Source organism: Stegodyphus dumicola, chromosome X2 (genome assembly GCF_044657685.1).
Source record: "Stegodyphus dumicola isolate Sdum_Otavi_A_Nest chromosome X2, ASM4465768v1".
Classification (NCBI taxonomy): domain Eukaryota; kingdom Metazoa; phylum Arthropoda; class Arachnida; order Araneae; family Eresidae; genus Stegodyphus; species Stegodyphus dumicola.
In genome coordinates this window covers 68,773,577-68,791,602 of record NC_140781.1, presented here as the reverse complement: position 1 = coordinate 68,791,602, position 18,026 = coordinate 68,773,577, and the positions used below count along the sequence as shown (strand labels likewise).

General features: G+C 33.3%; 1 protein-coding gene across 2 annotated transcripts in view; it reads left to right on the top strand.

The window, feature by feature from the left end:
• The window catches only part of LOC118198401 (putative receptor-type tyrosine-protein phosphatase mosPTP-1), a 178,001-nt gene that overhangs the window by 42,058 nt on the left and 117,917 nt on the right, over window positions 1–18,026 (top strand). For both annotated transcript variants that reach the window (XR_015039036.1, XM_085809345.1), the window contains exon 2: window positions 3,046–3,336. Coding sequence is in view for 1 of the 2 variants with exons in the window: in XM_085809345.1 (XP_085665471.1) it covers window positions 3,046–3,336 (291 nt within the window). In the remaining variant the exon portion in view is untranslated. The remainder of the gene's footprint in view (window positions 1–3,045; window positions 3,337–18,026) is intronic.

Sequence of the window (18,026 nt, the reverse complement as noted above, 5' to 3'; positions counted from 1 at the left end):
TACCTGCAGGTGTCTTGACGACATAATTGCTAATGATATTGATAACGACAATGAAATCGAAAAACATAAGATCTATCCTAAATGCTTCATACTAAACAAAACTAGCACCAATGATTATACAAGCAAATTATTTAGACCTACGAATCTATAATCTCAACAAAATAAAACTGTTTGGCAGAAGCAGAGTATTCAATTTCAGTACCATAAAACTGATTAATTGGCAATCAATTATCTCCAAAAATATCATCGCAGCCACTGTTATTAATCAAACCAAAGTAAATATAAACATCTCTAGTAACAGTCGAGTTTTCTAAGAAGTAAAAGAACTTAAATTATTAATTAAAATGCTAAAAAATAACAAAATTCTACATAGATTTATTAAAACGTAGCTCTGTAAATTATAATTGCCAATCTGACGTGCACTATTAAACTGTTGATATTCATGACAGGCTACATCTAAATCTTTTATGCGGCATAGACTAGATGTATTAACATAGATGGATTAGATATTCTTTTCCTAAGTCTTTGTAATAATTTTGAATATGCTGTTTAATAATATCTTTCTGTTATTAACAAAAAGGTCTTCAGTTTCTTATATACAAAGCTGGCATCTTGTGTGAAGATCTATAACCTGTAACAGTAAACTTATTTCGTCTTCTTGCTTTTGTCTGTTAAATTAAAATTACCAATACATCTAGCATTTGAAAAATGCTTCAACTACTGCTGTATTTAGTAGAATTATTTGACGGGCAGTCAACTTGTGATGTGCCCATATTCGACATCTGGGCTTTAAGTTATACTTAACAGTTCCACTGAAAAATTATCGCCGAGAGTTTGCACAAGTTGGGTTATAATACCTTACTCTCTTTGGTCACATAAACTGTACTAGATCCTACCAAGAAACCTGGCGACTTCTCACACAGGCGTGAAATAATACCAGCACAGAAGAAGGGTGAATCAAATATGAACAGAAAGGCACGTACTTCGTGCTTTACAATAACACCGGCAACTTGCGGTAGAACTTTAGGAGTTATTGCACAAGTCATTTCAAGTTTAAAGAGTAGTTCTGGACTAACACTTCCCTGCTAGAAATGCCCCATAGAAACTACTAAAACTTTTTATAAGTAACCGTAAAATTCTATGGGTTTCTGCTGACTTTTACTGGTTTCCGTTGGTCTCTGTGAGTATTTCTTACTGGTCACAAAATGCCCCATAGAAACCAGTAAAACCTTCTACTGGTCCCCATAGAATTTTGTTGGTCTCTACTGACTTTTACTGGTTTCTATTGATCTCTCTGGGTTTTTCTTACTGGATCAGTTGACACCCATACAACCAACATTAATGTCAGAACTTTCTGTTGGTTTGTATTGGTTTATATTGACTTTTACTGGTTTTCTTACTTGTATCAATATAATAGAAATAGATGCCAAATAAATCTTCTGCTGGTTTAAATGGGTTTATGCTAATTTTCTACCTGACGTCAACAGACTTCTTGTAAACAATAAAATTAGTGCTGGTATCACTAAAATTCATTGGTATTCTTGTTGTCTACTGATTATTTTAAATTAGTTATTTGTTTACCTTTATTTCATTTATTTGATACTGTTGAAAATAAGGTTATTTCAGTTTCGTAACCAACAGAAAGCTTTAAAATTAAAAAACATTCAGTGAACTCTCTCGTCTCCACCCCTTCTCTAAGAGGATCAGAATTTCTAAGAATGAAAATATGTCTTTAAGATCATCAGAGTAACCTGGAAACGCAGGTGGTCGTTTGAGATAGGGTTTTTACTAAATATACTTATTTATTTGATTTTTTAAAAACTTTTGTCGGAAACAATAACAGTAATCATATACACCACACACAATGAGGTCTCTCTAAGGTGACCAGCCGCAAATAAAAGGTGCGTCTTTGCAAGTGGTCGCCTTAGAGAGGTGATGCTCAGTGCTAATATATACTCATGTTCTCAGAAATACGTTTATCTTTTAGAGGTAATCGTCTTAGGGAGGTTGCATCTACGAAATAGACCTCTCTAAGGCGACTAGCCACACTTCCAGAATTTTCTTTGCGAAGAGTCGTCTTACAGAGGGAATGTTCAATACCAAAATATACTTATGTTTTCAGAAATACTGGTTTCTTTCAGAGGCGGTCATCTTAGGAAGGTGGTTTTGCCACGAATTGATTCTCCGAATACGCACACATACGCACTTACATTTCTGATATTAAAAATAAACGCCGGTATCAACCATCTTTTATTTTCTATCATCTATTTTATGTCTATCGTCGCAAAACTATTTTTCTCCGTCTTAACGCTGATGTGAGGAAAAATATTCCCCTCCCTAACTCTCAGAAGAAATTTTCCAAACAAGGAATATGGCGGCGTTCTTGTTAATGTTGTTATGGGATGTTTGTGTTATAGTCTTAGTGGATAGTAGTCTTAGTGGATTATTACTATTGTGTCTGCTAAAATAAAAATATACTGTGTTTAATCACATCACCGTTTTGAAGCAGAAAAAAATCGTCAAAAGTGTATTGGGTTGTAGATTTCCCTGCATAATAGTTACACCTAGACTTTCACAATTAAAAATTGGCAAAAAGGTGCGACTAAAACTCGAGTAAGCACGGTAAAAGAGAACTTACGTATTTCAAACTGTTTAGCTCCTTATGTATTGTATAAACATGCATCTATTTTCACTGTAAATATTTGTCGAAAATGCTTTTCAAATTCTCTGTTTTCTTTGCCTCTACATATGTGTGTTTTAGAATAACCTCACTGTCTATACAAATTTCTATACTCAGTAGTCTATGCACAATAGTTCCAAAATTGTATGTTTCAGCAAACTTGTATGTTGTAGTCTAAATAAGGTCAGAATTCATAAACTGCTGCTTAAAATTTCCAGTATTGTTGTTCTGAGACTGTAACAAAAATCGTTGCTTTAGTGTGGCAAAATATGCAGTATTCCCAGTTCGGAGTACTCTTATCATTTATAAACATTTATCTTTTGTTCCACATATGCTCATGATCTGATGAATGGTCACTCTTTCAGCTGACGAAGAAGAGGAGGAAGAACCCGAGCCGATGTTTGTGAGAGCCGGCGCTAATGTGACGTTACCGTGCCCACCCGGCGAGACCGCTCTTATCAGTCTCATCTGGTGGAAAGGCTACCGGAAGATAGTAGAAGTGCATGAAGAGCAGACTACCGTCTGGGAGGCGGAACCCCACGTCAATTTACTCAGTGATGGGCTTTATCTTCGGGATGTTGTTTACGGAGATTCTGCTGATTACCAGTGCCAAATAAATGGAGAACAGCGATCCCACCTGCGTCTTCTTGTTCAAGGTACGTTTTCTGCTTACCCAGTTCCAACATCTAGAGGCCTAGGTTTAGAGAGGTCTAAGGTTTAGAGAAAGAGAACCTGTTCCATAAAGCTTTTGTGTATAACCTGTTCTGTGTATTATTTTCCTCTCTCTTTCTATATGCTATATATATATATATATAGAGAGAGAGAGAGTAGCACATAACATTTTTTATATAGAAATATAGAATCATTCCGAGAATTTTCGCGCATTATGCCTCTGAAAATTGATCATTAAATACATTAAAAAAATTTTAAACTAATTTTTCACAAAGACTAAAATTTAAAAAAAAATCCTTTAAATGTAGACTAAGACTTTTAAAAATGTCAAAAGAAAAAATTAAAATAAACCATCACAAGAAAAACCGAAAATAAATAAAAATAAAATTTAAAAAAAAAAAAAAAAAAACCGACATGCAATAAGGTGAATCCGATTGACTCCGATATTACGTCGTCAGGAGGAGGATACATCGAACTGAATTACAATTCCTTTTCCATAAGAAACTCCTTGCTTTTCTGTATGCAGAATTAACTGATGAACCATTCCAATACATTTTTTAATGTTAACAGTTCACCCCAAAAACTCTGGTTCTCCTCAAAGCAAGGAAAAATAAAGCTAAAATACAAAGTAAAATCATAAATGAAGATTTATCCTGAATTTAAAATTAACCTTTCCAAAAATTGAAAACTTATCTATAATACTTAGAAAGAAGTAGTGAAAATACCTTCAGTGAACAAATAAATAAATTCCTTAAAATTAGAAACTACCTAAAATGTAGCAAAAATGTTACAAAATACTTTGCAAGAACCTCCTATCAAACCGAAATAATGGAAAATTATCGCTAGAATCTAAGACGCCTAGGATTGCCAGTTTGGCCTATTTGGCGAAACTAAAAACCGTAGTCGAAAAAGCCATCTCCCGAAAGGTGAATTTAATGCTTCAAAGAAAAGAATTTTAAATATCAAAGAAAAAATTTTTTAAATTAAAATCTTGAGAAAGCAAAATTTGAAATTCAAAAATAAAATTCAAAAACAAACTAGCGATTTGAATGGTCAACTAAACAGAGGACAAAGTATTATTCCTTAGTGTAAAAAAATTTCTAACACTTCGAAAGTAAAACGCAAATTTAAATTAAAAACAAAATTGCTATTTAAATGTTGCAAAAATTGCAATTTAAATGAAGAAATAGAATTTAGAAAAGCGAAAACACTATAATCAGTTTACAAATTTTCAAATATTTAATATACTTTAAAACTGAAAACTTTTAAACTACTCAAAGAGGTGTCAGTTTTTTGCATTAAAGTGTGTGTGCCAGAAAAGAATTAAAACACGTAGAAACAAATAAAACAACTAGAACATGCAGACGCATGTTAAATAATTCTTTTTAATGCTTTTTATTGAGGTACAGTAAACAAAATAATAGTTAATACAGAAAAGTAAGTTTACTGAATACAGCAGAAATCTGCTGTACTTAGCAGAAATACTTATCATTCCTTTAAAGATGATCAAAATGTACATGCACAATAATAAAATTAAATATAAATGAAAGGAAAGGAGCAGTTTTGAAAAAACGAAAAAAAATAAGCCACATATCAGTTTTGCACCCATTGTACATAAACATGAATTTCGCGCCTGTTTCCATTTTGCATCTGTGTGCCCTTAAAGAAAGTACTGGGTAAACCATTCAGTTATCGATAGGCAGCTGGAAGAAGAAAAACAATCAACATTTGAGTAGTACCAAGGGTTTACAAAAGTTTTTAAGATTTGGTCTTTGCAAGCTGAAACAGTTTCACCAAAAAATCCAGACATACTTCGAGTAATAAATAGTAACGAACTGCCATGGGAAGAATTATTTTAAAATTATCTCTAATGTCCGTATATGTTGAGATGTCATTCAAGGAGGATTTACCCTTTCATTTCTTCTAGTTTCATCTTCTACTGTAAATCGTGTCGATTCATCGGCATTCATCCTTGTTTTCACTCATCAGTAAACTCACCCGGCGGAAACTTTCGCGTTTTATTCCCTTTTCAAAAGTCACTTGTTGAGATAGCGACATTATTCTGCATTTGCATTTCTGTCTAAAACATGATTAAGAGATTATCGAAAGCAAACGTGTTCTTAAGCGTTAAAATTCAAACATATAAGGTAAGACATTACTTCTGTTTTTTTTTTTTTTTTTTTTTTTTTTTTTGAGTTGTTCTGTTGTTTATAATGAAACAATAACATTAATTGTTTAGAATCAAAGATATAAAAAAGAAGTTTAAAATTTTGAATTTTTAAGACGAACAGTTCTGGCTGATTTTAATATAACAGATATTGATCTAAGAGAGCGTGTTTAAGTTCTGTGATATAAAAATATACTTATAAAAGATACGATTCTTGCTAAAAAAATTTTAAGAAATTTAATTTCGGAAAAAAAGAAATGAAATTTAAGCATCAAGCCTAATCAGAGCAAGTTTGGTAAACTGGTTTATTGCTGCAAATAAAAATGAGTTGCAAATGCGTAACATACAAAGTTATGCCGAAGTTCAAAATAATTTTTTTTTTGTAATAAAAATTCCAGTTGCCTGCTTGTTCGTTGTTTTAATCCATTATAAACACGAGGCTGTTTGCTTTAGGAGGGGTGCTTTTGGAAAGGATATTTTTAAGAAAATAGTTTCATTTTCAAATTACAAATGGGAAGTCTCCAAAAATTATGTGCAACCAACCCATTCGCTATGAGCCGTATCATGACAAGCAGCCGGTATTACCCACTTTGCTGCTTGTAAACACAAATATTAACAGAAATCCATGGAACATTGAACTTATTTAGCATTTGCTAAGCACAATTTTCGAGTCTTATAGTTACAGGAAAGTTACAAATTTACTTTATCATATTGAAAGAGATGAATATTTGATCTATATTAAGGACCAAAATATGGGAAACGATAGTGCTGTAAAATTGATTGCATTCAACAGAATTCAAATCAGCGCTGGAAACATTACTTGGATAATTTTAAGAAAGTAAAACTGTTTCAACATGATAATCATCTTCAGTTTTATTCCAGCACTACAAAAGCAAGACACATATTTATTACATCAATGAATTTGTATCCGAAATATAGTTCGAGTTTTGTATTTCGAATACTGTGATATATAAATAGGAAGTATCTGAATATCTGATAAATACTCTTAACTAAAATGGTTTTCAAGCTTGCACTTTTAATCGATTTTTAATTGTCATTTTCCCTCTGATAAAACCTTCTTTAGAGTTCAACAGAAGACAATTTGTATTTTCGGGGTTAATTTTTCTTTATACTAGACTTACGTTGTATACACGCATTAATCATACTTGTCGCTTGCAACTTTTAACATGTGTTTGAAAAAATCAATATGGGAATTCAGAAAATGATTCTTAGCGATACTAAGATTATTAAGCAGTGTCATGTCACAGGTGCTTCAAAAGAAGATTTCGATTTTTTAAAGATAGTTTAATATCACGGTCATATCCTGGTTCAAAAATAAAAGCTGCAAGTCAAAATTAAGGGGGTTGCTGATAGAAGCCTTTATTAAAAAGTAGTTATAGGAAATGTTAATCAATGTTTAATATTATCATGTGGATGAAACACTTGTTCAGTATTTGATCAAGCGTATGACAAACAGATATTCAGCATTTATAAAGAAAAGAAAGACTAGTAAAAAGACTACGGGATATATTTTCGTTTTTGCGACTGCAAAACCATTTTAAGAGATTAACGGATTTAATCTTCAAATTGTTCCTATATTATTCAGAATAATGGAGCCATTATTCCTAACTATAATTCACTAATTCGAATCCTTTTTTGGTTTCAAATGGTTTTCATTAATCACAGTAAAGGTGTAAATGCTTGTAGAAACTATGAGTAAAAACAGTTGTTATAAACATTTTATTATTAATATCTATGCGTTATACTATTAAAAAGTTTATTTTTTAATTAGCTCAGTTTTTATACTGATTAGAAATAATCTATTATAATATGAAAGAATAAAAGAAATGAAACGAATTATTTGCTGATATTTCGGAAAATTTCACTAATCATATTAAAGAATTTGAATGGGATTTGAAGCCTGGATTTTATAATTGTTAAGGAGCGTAGATATCGATAGTCGAATGAGAAGCTGATAGTCAGTATGTTCTAATATTTATTTGAAGAAAACATATTTCAAGATGTACGGTTATTATTATTTAAATTAACCAGGATTTTATGATTTGGATCTTTTAACTTCTTTCTGTTTTCCTCACCAGAATGTAAATGACTGTAAGTTAGCATTTAAACTAAGGTTTTTTTTTTTTTTTTTTTTGTTTTTTTTTTTTTGTTTGTTGATTGTGAGACAAAGCATATATTTCTGGCCTGCGTGTGCACGCTAGGTTTAGTTCCTGCCAGCTCTAATAAGTTGTAATTATTAGGCTTTGCGTTATATCGCTGCCAACACTTGATTTTGATGTGCTGGTGAAGTCAGTGGAGAATCGTTAATTAGTTAAATGGAAGTTCACAAAAAAAATTTCTAAAATTAAATATGCAGATCCAATGTAATTTACAAGTTAAAGCGCATTTGCGTTTTTGAAGTTAAAAGTAAAAAAAAAATCCCCCCAAAAGAAACAAGTTATTTCTTAACAGTGGAGTGTAATAAAACCATAATATCGCTTACAATATCTTCGAGCGTTGATCACAAAACAGTCCATGTCTAATCAGCATATCCTAGCTCATTGTGCTTCTTAAAAATTTCTTAACTCGGTTTAGAATTGAGAAGCATTTCTCAACTTCAGCAGTGGTCATAGTAACTATAATTAGCAACAGTTTGTAGGTCGCCGACAACGTAGTCTGTAAGCTGTTTTTTGTAATAAATTGTAGAAGACTAATGACACCAATCATATTTCTGTAAATTACCCCTAGTTCAGTTTTCAAACTATCCTTCTGTAGCATGAAGTAAACATTAGTTTTTTGGACAAGAATCTGAATTTTAAACGTTTTCTCGTACTTCTAGAATTTTGGAGCTTTGAGAAAAGAAACGGCAGTATAGGGAGAAATAACACAAAATTTTTGTTTTACTTAATTCGTGATAACATCATATATATATATCTTTAGCTGCTGTAGTTCTATTTATATGAATATTCTCTCTTTTCTTTTCTTTTTTTTGAATTTTCATATGATTCCCATATCGCCTTTGTCACTCTGTCTATTGTCTTCCTGTTTCTAATGACCGCTTGAAGACGTGTACCGGCCCTTATAATGAGTCCTGCATCAGTTAGTGTTTTCTGAAACTGGTTGTATAACACATCGACGCGTGGCATAATACTATGAAGTACTGTAAGCCAAAACATGGATTCCGAGTCTTTTAATAGACGGTGAATTGTCCCCTGCTTGATTTATTGCTAGCTTGTTTAGATGTTGAGTCCCTTTTTTTTTTTTTTTCTTTTTTTTTCTTTTCTTTTTACGCATTGAATCAACTGTTTCCTAACAACAGTTCTACTCTTGAAATCCAGCTAGTAGCTGAACCATGAGGTATCATTTTTCTAACAGTTTCATCTATAATCTCTATAAAAAGTTATTGATAAAGTTAGTACTATCACTCAGAGTGGAAAAAAATACTTGAACTTGCTGATTCTGACTGAGAAAACTGAGTTGATGTGCACAGCAATCCAATTTTGCATTTTCTTGTAGGTACGTTGAATAAAAGCTTGAACACCAGCGTGATAATCGCTCATCACGCTTACACCGTTGTAACTTTGAATTTGGATACATTCAGTTACAGATTTTGAATCATGCCCTAATGATTTTGATTACAGTTACTTACAGATTTTGAATTTTGATACTCAGTTACAGATTTTGAATCATGTCCTATGAATACCCAGAACATCTCAACTGATTGTTCGTTACTTAAAACATATAAAAAAAAAAGACAGCCTATTGGGAAGTGGATGACACATTAGTAGTTTCATCTGCTATTATTGAAACAAAACTTGCTTCTGAGATCTCAATTTTTATGTTGTTCGGACAAATAGTAAGCACGCTATGTAATAAATTATTCTGAATTGCTTTTGATATTCCTTTAAAAATAGTGGCACTACTGAGATGGTCTTTAAGACCCCTGAAAACTCATGGATTTAATGAATCCTCATTTTCATTATGTCCTCGATGTGCAAGCTCCAATGTACCGCGAAACAGAATGCAATCAATAGTTTTTGCTAGAACATAACGATTTTTGCTTCGTTTTAATACTTGAACAAAAAAATGCACTATCAAGTTGTGGGGAATGTGCCCCTTTCCTTGCAAATTAAATTCTATGATGGAGTTTAAACGTGATTGTCAGTATTTATGTTTTTTTTATTTTCTGAACGAGATGTAATAAACCAGTAACACCGTAACTCACCGAACCTGAATCACCATTCTGTTTTTCAACAAGAAGACATATGTGTGTGTGGGGGGGGGGAACAGCCTGATAGTTGATTCGCATCCACAAATCCATGAACATTTCTTATATAAATCGGGTTTGATTTCCCTTTTGAAATCTTCAGTCTTACATTTCGTCACCTGGATAAGATTTAGTAACTATGTTGGCCTGGGTGATTTCATTTCAAGTTTTCTTTCCAAAACAATGTTGAAAAATATAATTGCTGATTTGAAAAATATAATTGAAACAATGTTGAAAAATATAATTGCTATAACAGTGATTTTGCCATGTGCCATCTTAACTGTTTACAATAGTTCGTAAATATATATATATATATATATAATATAATAAAAGTTATAATATAATAAGTTATAAGAAAAGCAAGGAAAAAGTCGGAACACTGTTGGTGCGTAGTTATTCTATATTGAAGAGGAAGTATTCTGATTGCGTCATAAGCTAATTTGTTGACTTCGTAAAGAAAACTTGGCAGTCGAGGTGATTTTAATTTCATTTTTATTTTCAATTGACATATGTGGCCACAGATCACTTGACACCCTAGTCGTGCCTGTTCAAGAGCATTTACATTATTGATATTATTGCAATAGGAAGCAGCATAGAGAAATTGCGTCTAAGCACAGCACAGACAGAAGCTGAAGTGCGTAGTTATGCAAGATGGAAGCACGCGGAGAGAAAATTTTGGTTTATTTTGGTAGTTTCAGTTCCCAATTATTACGCCATCAGGGATGTGCAAGCCATTTTAAAAAAAGAAAGAAAAGGAAAGATTTAGAAATGACGCAATCCAGAGAAGTTATTGCGATTTTTAAAACAGAGAGGGAGAATTAAAGTTCTTCCGTTAGTTTAAATTATAATTTTGATTCACAAATTTTTTCTCTTACATATTCCCCGCTCCCTTCAAAAAGAAATAGGCTTGGCGACAGAAAAGCCTTCTTAGAAAAAAGCATTACAGAATTAGCGAAACAAGGGAAATGCAATAGTGGAAAATATCATGAAATGTTATATAAATATTTTTTTTAAATAACAAAATCTTGTAGGTATCATTTTTAACAATAAATTCAAGTTGAAAATTCTATTGAAATTTAAAGACTTCAACTGTAAAAACACTGTAAGGAAGGTCCTAATTTTTTCAAGAAATACTGGGAAAGTTCACAGTTCTTGGAATATTTGCTTGAGTATCATAATCGTATTTTGCAATCCTTGGCTTGAAAATCTTCGGTAAAAATTGTTGTCAAAATAAAACGAAAATTTTCTTTTACAGAGTAAACAAACTTCATAATCTTACCCGCTAAGGGAGGGTTTTTTTTTTAACTATTCAAATATAAAAATTTTAAATACATCTATAAATTACGTTACAAAATAACAAGAAATTTCAAAATACTATAATGTAATTAATTTATCATTCGAAACATCATTTGAAATATTTTGTTGAAATTATGCTTTTTACTATTATTAGAGATTTATAGTTTACTTATTCTTTACAAAACCTGAAGACCCCACAGCTTTCTCTAAATACTAACATATTCAATTGAGCGAACTTGTGTATTTATTCTGCACCAGTGGCCAAAATAATGCCTAATTGGCATTTACAATATGAAAGGCCTCGGTTCCTTTTATAAGGTAACTGGTCTTATAAAAAGATTATTCCATTTATAAAAAAACTAACCACACTCCATTATATTAAAAAAAATATAAGTTATATTCGAAAAAAAATAAAAGTGGGAGTCTTCAAAGTTTATCTGAACATATTATGATCCGTACATTTTTTAATCAGTTAACATAATTCTATAATACTTATGATTCCTGTAATACTACTCAAAACATTTTTTTTTCATATTCTACACAAATTTTTCAAAATTATTTCATGCACTTAAAAATTCTTATCAACAATTCAAAATTTTCAACAAATTCAAAAATATAATTATTTACCTTAACATTCTTCCCTATAAATAATTTCAAAAACTTAAGAGTCGTTATTTAATTTGCTCACACATATTTATGAAAAATTAATGAACAAGAATTTCACATTTTCGCAAAAGAGCACCATCAAACTGCAGAAAATTTAAGCAAACTTGAAATGAAAAAGTATAGAATCCGCAGCATAATAAATAATTTTTTCCCGTTCCAGAGTTAAAAATCACACGAATATAACAATTTTTTAGCTGTCGATTGATGACAAACTATTAGAAAAAGAGGAAACACAAATAATATTCTGTCGCACATACTTCGAAGCAAAGCACAGATCGACGACCTTGAACCCACTGTAATGCTGAATCTTAAGCGGTAATTCACAGATGATTTAAAGCACTTTTTTTTTTTTCTTAAATACTGTAGAGGTGGCCGAAGCAAATTCGATATTCCTTTTTACTAGACATTCAAATTTATGGATTTATCGCGTGATTATTTTTTGAAGCACTTGCAAAGCACCACAACAAAAGGATGATCTTTTTTTTTAAACCCTGAAAAAGCAAATTTGCTTATTCACATCTTTCACATTGCCTTTGTTTTTTGTCACAAAACGATCATTCGAAGAGCTGAATAAATTTTCCATTGGGGTCTCAGACTGCAGGAAACTATCCTATGATAACAATAAAAAAAAAAAAAAAAAAAAAAAAAAAGAAAGAAAGAAGAAGAAGAAAACGGAAAAACGAATTAACTAACCGAATATAGTAAACCAAGGGAGAATTCGGACGAGAAAGCTGCAAACAATACGAGCTCCCCGCATACTAAAGATGTGCGAATGGAATGGTAATAGCGAAGCCTTTCGCCTTTCTCCTCCCGGTTCTTTATCGGCTTCTGTCTCTGTCCCCATAAGCTGGCTTCCAAGGACATTTCTTCGATCGCACCTGCGATCGAGGAAAAAGCAAGTATTCTCTGCTGCAGTAACCTGCCCCCCCTTTTATTTATTTATTTATTTATTTGGTACAATAACGTTAGTTACTTCTTAACGCATTTAAAAAGGGGGTGAGGAGAGAAATATGTCTTATAAATTGACAAAAATGAATTTATTTCTTCGTTTTCCTTTGGGGGTTCACGTGTTCATGTCCACAAATATAAGAGCCGCCATTGGGTGGAATTACTAAGACAGCTTTAGAGTATATTTAACTTGTGTAGTCTTCGGCTACTATTTCACGTTTTTAACTTGAAATTGACTATTCTGTTTAATTACATCACAACGAGCTGTGGTATATTTTGTTAGCACAAGAAAGTGCATTTATGTTCTAAATTCTGTTTAAATAAGCAGGTTTATTTAATACCTTTCCCTGATTTCGGAACTAGTGATAATTGCATGTCTGTTAGGGGTTTTGGACTAATTAAGTTTTACCGGCTCAAGTAAAACCTCATAAGTATCCTATTTACACTGGTGTGCAAAACTTAAGCAACAGGTGTTCTTTTTGACATAACTCCACGAGATATCATCTGAGAGAGATGAAATTCAGAAATAAGAGACAGCATTTTGTATTTAAACGATGACGAAAGCATAATTGCGCGAAAATGAATACAATGCATACAGTATGGAATCAAACAAAAACAGGCTTTATTGAACTCATAGTATCGTTACACATGATTGTCTGTATACGAGGAAGAACAACAAGCAGATGTTCCTTAGTATGGGATATGCCCTCCCCTTACTGCAATGGTTGCTTCTCACCGTCTTCCCATACTCAGCACCAGATTGTCCAACAGATCTTGAGGAGAGAGTGCCCATTCCTCAATCAGCATCTGTTTCAGTTGTTGGGTGTTCGCCAGAGGATGTAATCGTGCCTCAAGGCATCTCCCCAAAGCATCCCACACATGTTCTATGGGATTTAAATCAGGGGAGTACGCTGGCCAATCCATTCGAGTGATATCTTCACTTTTCAGTAGCTTCTGAACAGCATGAGTCCGGTGTGGCCGTGCATTGTCATCCATAAAAACGAAGTCTGCTCCAATTGCACATCGGAACAGACGAACATAGGGAAGGATCACTTCCTGACTATAGCGATCTGCAGTTACAGAACTTCTGTCGAAAACGTGGAGCTCTGACCACCCGTTCAGCTTAATGCCTTCCCAGACGAAATCTCCAGGACACCATAATGGTCTCTTTCCGTGATGTTACTGAGATTAAACCGTGTCCCGATCTCTCTCCAAACCAGTTGGCGTTGAGAATCGCGTAGGGTACTAAAACGACTCTCATCCGTAAGGAGGACACGACTCCATTGATGAGATGCCTAGTTTTTGCGCTCTTTGCACCACTCTAAATGGTGGCGTCGATGGCCAACTTTCAAAAGGATGCAGCGTTCAGGACGGCGGACGAATAGGCCATCTTTGTGAAGGTGTCTGGACACAGTAAACCACGACATTTGTCGCTGGTTGCTGTACACAGTAGCTGAGCTGTGGAACTTGCTGACTGATTTTGGGCTCTTTTCGCCTGTAGGACGCTATATCGGTTATCTGCTGTAGTTGTTGTGATGGAGCGGCCAGCACCAACCTTTCTGATAGCTATACCTATGGTTTGGAAGGCTTTCCAAGCCTGCGAAACGACACTTTTGTTGACTTCGAAATCTTCAGCCACACTGATCACACTACGCCCCTCCTCCAGCTTTCCGATCATTCTTCCACTCGTGAAATCATCCAGATGATTTCTTCTAGCCATATTTCACGTGTACTTGCAGCGAATGTCTTTAATTGCGTCTTCGTCCTTCCTTTTATGGCAGTCTCGAGTGGAGCGCACGCGTTTTGCGTACGATCACGTTGCCTGTGATTTTTTTTTTCCGGACATTTGCATACGCATGACCTTTTTACTGAATTGCGTGTTCATTGTAGTATTCTGCAACTGTATGGTTATCTGATTAAAATTTGCATTATTGCTTAAGTTTTGCGCATCAATGTAAATATTTTTACATACGAAATATATATTCTCGTCATTACAGATACATATACGTTATTCTCTTTGTAATTTGCAATATTTTTATAATTAATAAATCTTTGAGCTTCAAATAGCCGTTAAAATTATTATTTAAAAATGTGTTTATCATCGCTTTTATAGTTACGAAATTTATTTCCCTCTTTACTCGGAGGACTCACTGTATTGAAGTCGATAATACCAATCCATAGAATGATCAACCTGATAATTTATTCCCAGTTTCGAACTTGGTGAATGGGCTGGCTATGTAAGTCGCAGTGAGTTACGCAAATGTTAACAAAAGGCTCGTACTTTTTTTTTTTTTTTTTTTTTTTTTTTTTTTTCCAATTGCAGAATGTGAACAGTTTCAGTGTAGCACAGTCCATTAATCTATACAAGGTCAGATGTGGTGGTGGTCTCTTTATTATGGAGGCACCTAATAGGCGGGTCACCATCGCCTCCTATGAAGAGATGGACAGTTACAATCATGCCTTCTCCGGGATTCGAACCCAGGCCCTTCGGTATCGCAGTCAGGTTTCCTAACCGCTATACCGTCTGGGCGGCAGGGCTCGTACTTTATCTTATGAAAACAAGTCTAATCAAATGGTGCGGGAAAATCTCTAAGCACTGGTAATTCAACCTGGGGTTTTTCCTATTTGTAACGAGCAAATTTCCCTAAAAAAGTCTAAGAAGGCGTCCCTCCCTATAGGGAAACAGCCCTTAGGTTGCTTTGCCGTAATAAATTAATCTAAACCTAATTAAATGCTCCGCTTCTTAAAATACAGAAATTACAAACAGTTGTGAATAAACAACAAAATGTTTACAAAATGAAAAATTAAACTAAAAATTTACAAAAATATTACCATTACGAATTACATAAAACAGTGAATAAAATTTAAACAGTACAAGCTGCTGCTCATTATCTTTTTCGTTAAAACCAGTTGATCTTCTGGCAGTATGTAAGCCGAGCGATAAATTTTCAAAAACTCTTTTTACATAAGATTTAGGATTAAAATTTCTTAATTCTTCCACTTAAGGATAATATAGCTAAATCTGAAACAAGTTGCGCAGTCAAGAAGCTCTTCTTATCACAGAAATATTTTCATCGAGTTTAAAGGTCATTCAGATTAACGTATCAAGTTCAGTCAGTAGCATGTGTTTTCTTTGAATACATAGCAGCAAGCAAAAATAACAAGGAGCTTGGAAATTAGAGGTAAATGTAACAAAGCGATCGTACAAGCCCCCTTCAGCTTACCACTGTATGTAAACATTATCGTAGTTTTCCCTTAGTGTAATTTAAGTAGGAGCCTATTTTTCGATAGAAAATTCTCCTCGAAAGCATGCCTTTTTCAGCTAAACGGCCCTAATATGCTTTGCCATATTCAGTTAAAACATAGACACAGTCCTTCCTTACTCTTAACATGATTAAGTAATTAATTTCGCATTAGCTGGTACGATGTCTTTTAAGAACTAAGACACTTTTCATAAACAATTACACTACTAATAAGTGATGTTCAGCTGTAATTGACTCGGATTATTTGTTTTCAGCAGTGTTTCTCAAGCTTTCGACTCCAGCTCAGTCAGTGCATTATAAAGTTTCATTTAGTTTCATTAGCTAGTTTTTAATGTTAATTTGCTTTTCTGTCCTTGTTTCCCATTTTCCTGCCAGAATTAAAATTTCTAGCTCGTATGTATTCAAATAAGGTAGTAAAGAGATGATGTTTAAAGGAAGGCTTTAGAGGGTAGAATCAGAGCGTGTTCTACCTGCTAAAGGCCACGTTGCTAATTTGATTCTCATGCGAGCTATATTTTGCGGCGTCGCACTGTCCTCGTCATTTAGTCTTGTCACGCTGACTTCAGGTCAGAGCCAACTTGCACATTTTTCTATTTGTGTAGCCGTTGGGCTAACTTACATTTATTTAGTTAATTCATTGTTTTTAATTAAAGCCATAAATGCTGGCTATTCTGTAAGCACGAGTGGTGCCTTCTGTTAACTATTAATTAAGTTATATAAAAGAGTCCTTTTACAAACTTTCTGAGTCTCTGTGATACTTTAGAAAACACAGAGATAATTCGCTTATGGTCTTAGAAGTTTCGTACAGTTGATGCTATCAAAGAAGACGAGACTTCATAAAATGTCTGTATTGCTCAGGAAGGGGGAAAGAAATTGCTAGATGAAAATAATGTAATAATGAAAGGTTAATAAACAGATATATATAATCAATAAAGCCGCTTGGTAATGATGATCTAATTCGCGATTATGAGATTGACGATTATGAGATATGTTATTAATAATAGAAAAATGTGCATACTAATATTATTAAATTGTTTAATAATACATAAAAAAAACAAGAGCAATTCTAAACTTTCAGTGTCCTATATGATTTGTCTGCATTCTGGTACCATGCACATTTATGTACACATTTTTTAACTACTGATTTACTGTAAAGAGCAAATGAGAGCTCTCTTTGTAGTTCCATTTTAGTTTTCACAGTCCTTTGCTGGTGCTATGCCCTTTGCGAAATTAAGAAGAAAAATATCAGACAAGAATTTTTTTTTTATTTCTTTCCTGATGTATTGATATTCAACGAGACCTCAAAACAGCTCTCTTTAAAAAATCTCCCCTTAAGACATCTAACACACCCATTTACTTTCCCCTTCATAATTAATTTTCCATTCTTGACCGTCATGGAGGTAAGAATAACCTCTCCATGGCTTTCCTTTTTTCTTACCTCTATGTTGACTGCATCGGACATTTCTCGGAGGCTTTTCAAACATCCCCATGTAGTGTGCTCTTGTGTGCTGATCTTCGCTATTGCTGCCTTATAGGGGTTCCTAAATTCCCTTCTTTTTTTTTCTTTCTTGGGCGGGTGTTAACGGGTGTGCTAGAGGACATAAGGGGCGATATTTTTTAAAAGAAAGCTGTTTTTAGGTCTTGTTGAATATTAATATATTAGAAAAGAAAAATCTTGCCTGATATTATTCTTCTTAATTTCGCAAAAGGCTTCAATAAAAACAAGAATGGAGCTGCAGACAGGGGTTAATTTCGGAAGTCATAGCCTTAAGGAAGGCCATCACCGAAGATAAACAAAAAATAAATAAATAAAAAAATGAAATAAAAACAAGTAAACAAAATTATTATAAAAATAATAAATAATTGAAATTAAAATTCAATAAAAATCAAAGAGTTAAGTAAGTATTTAATAAATTATTAAATCAATGATGAATAGTTAAATAATAAATTAAATTACTGGACCTCTTGTTTGAGGCTGCGGCTGGAATTAAAATTTCTAAGAGAAACTAAGAAATAGTTTAGCCGGTCTCCAGTTAAAATTCAGCCCTGTATAAGTATTATAATGTA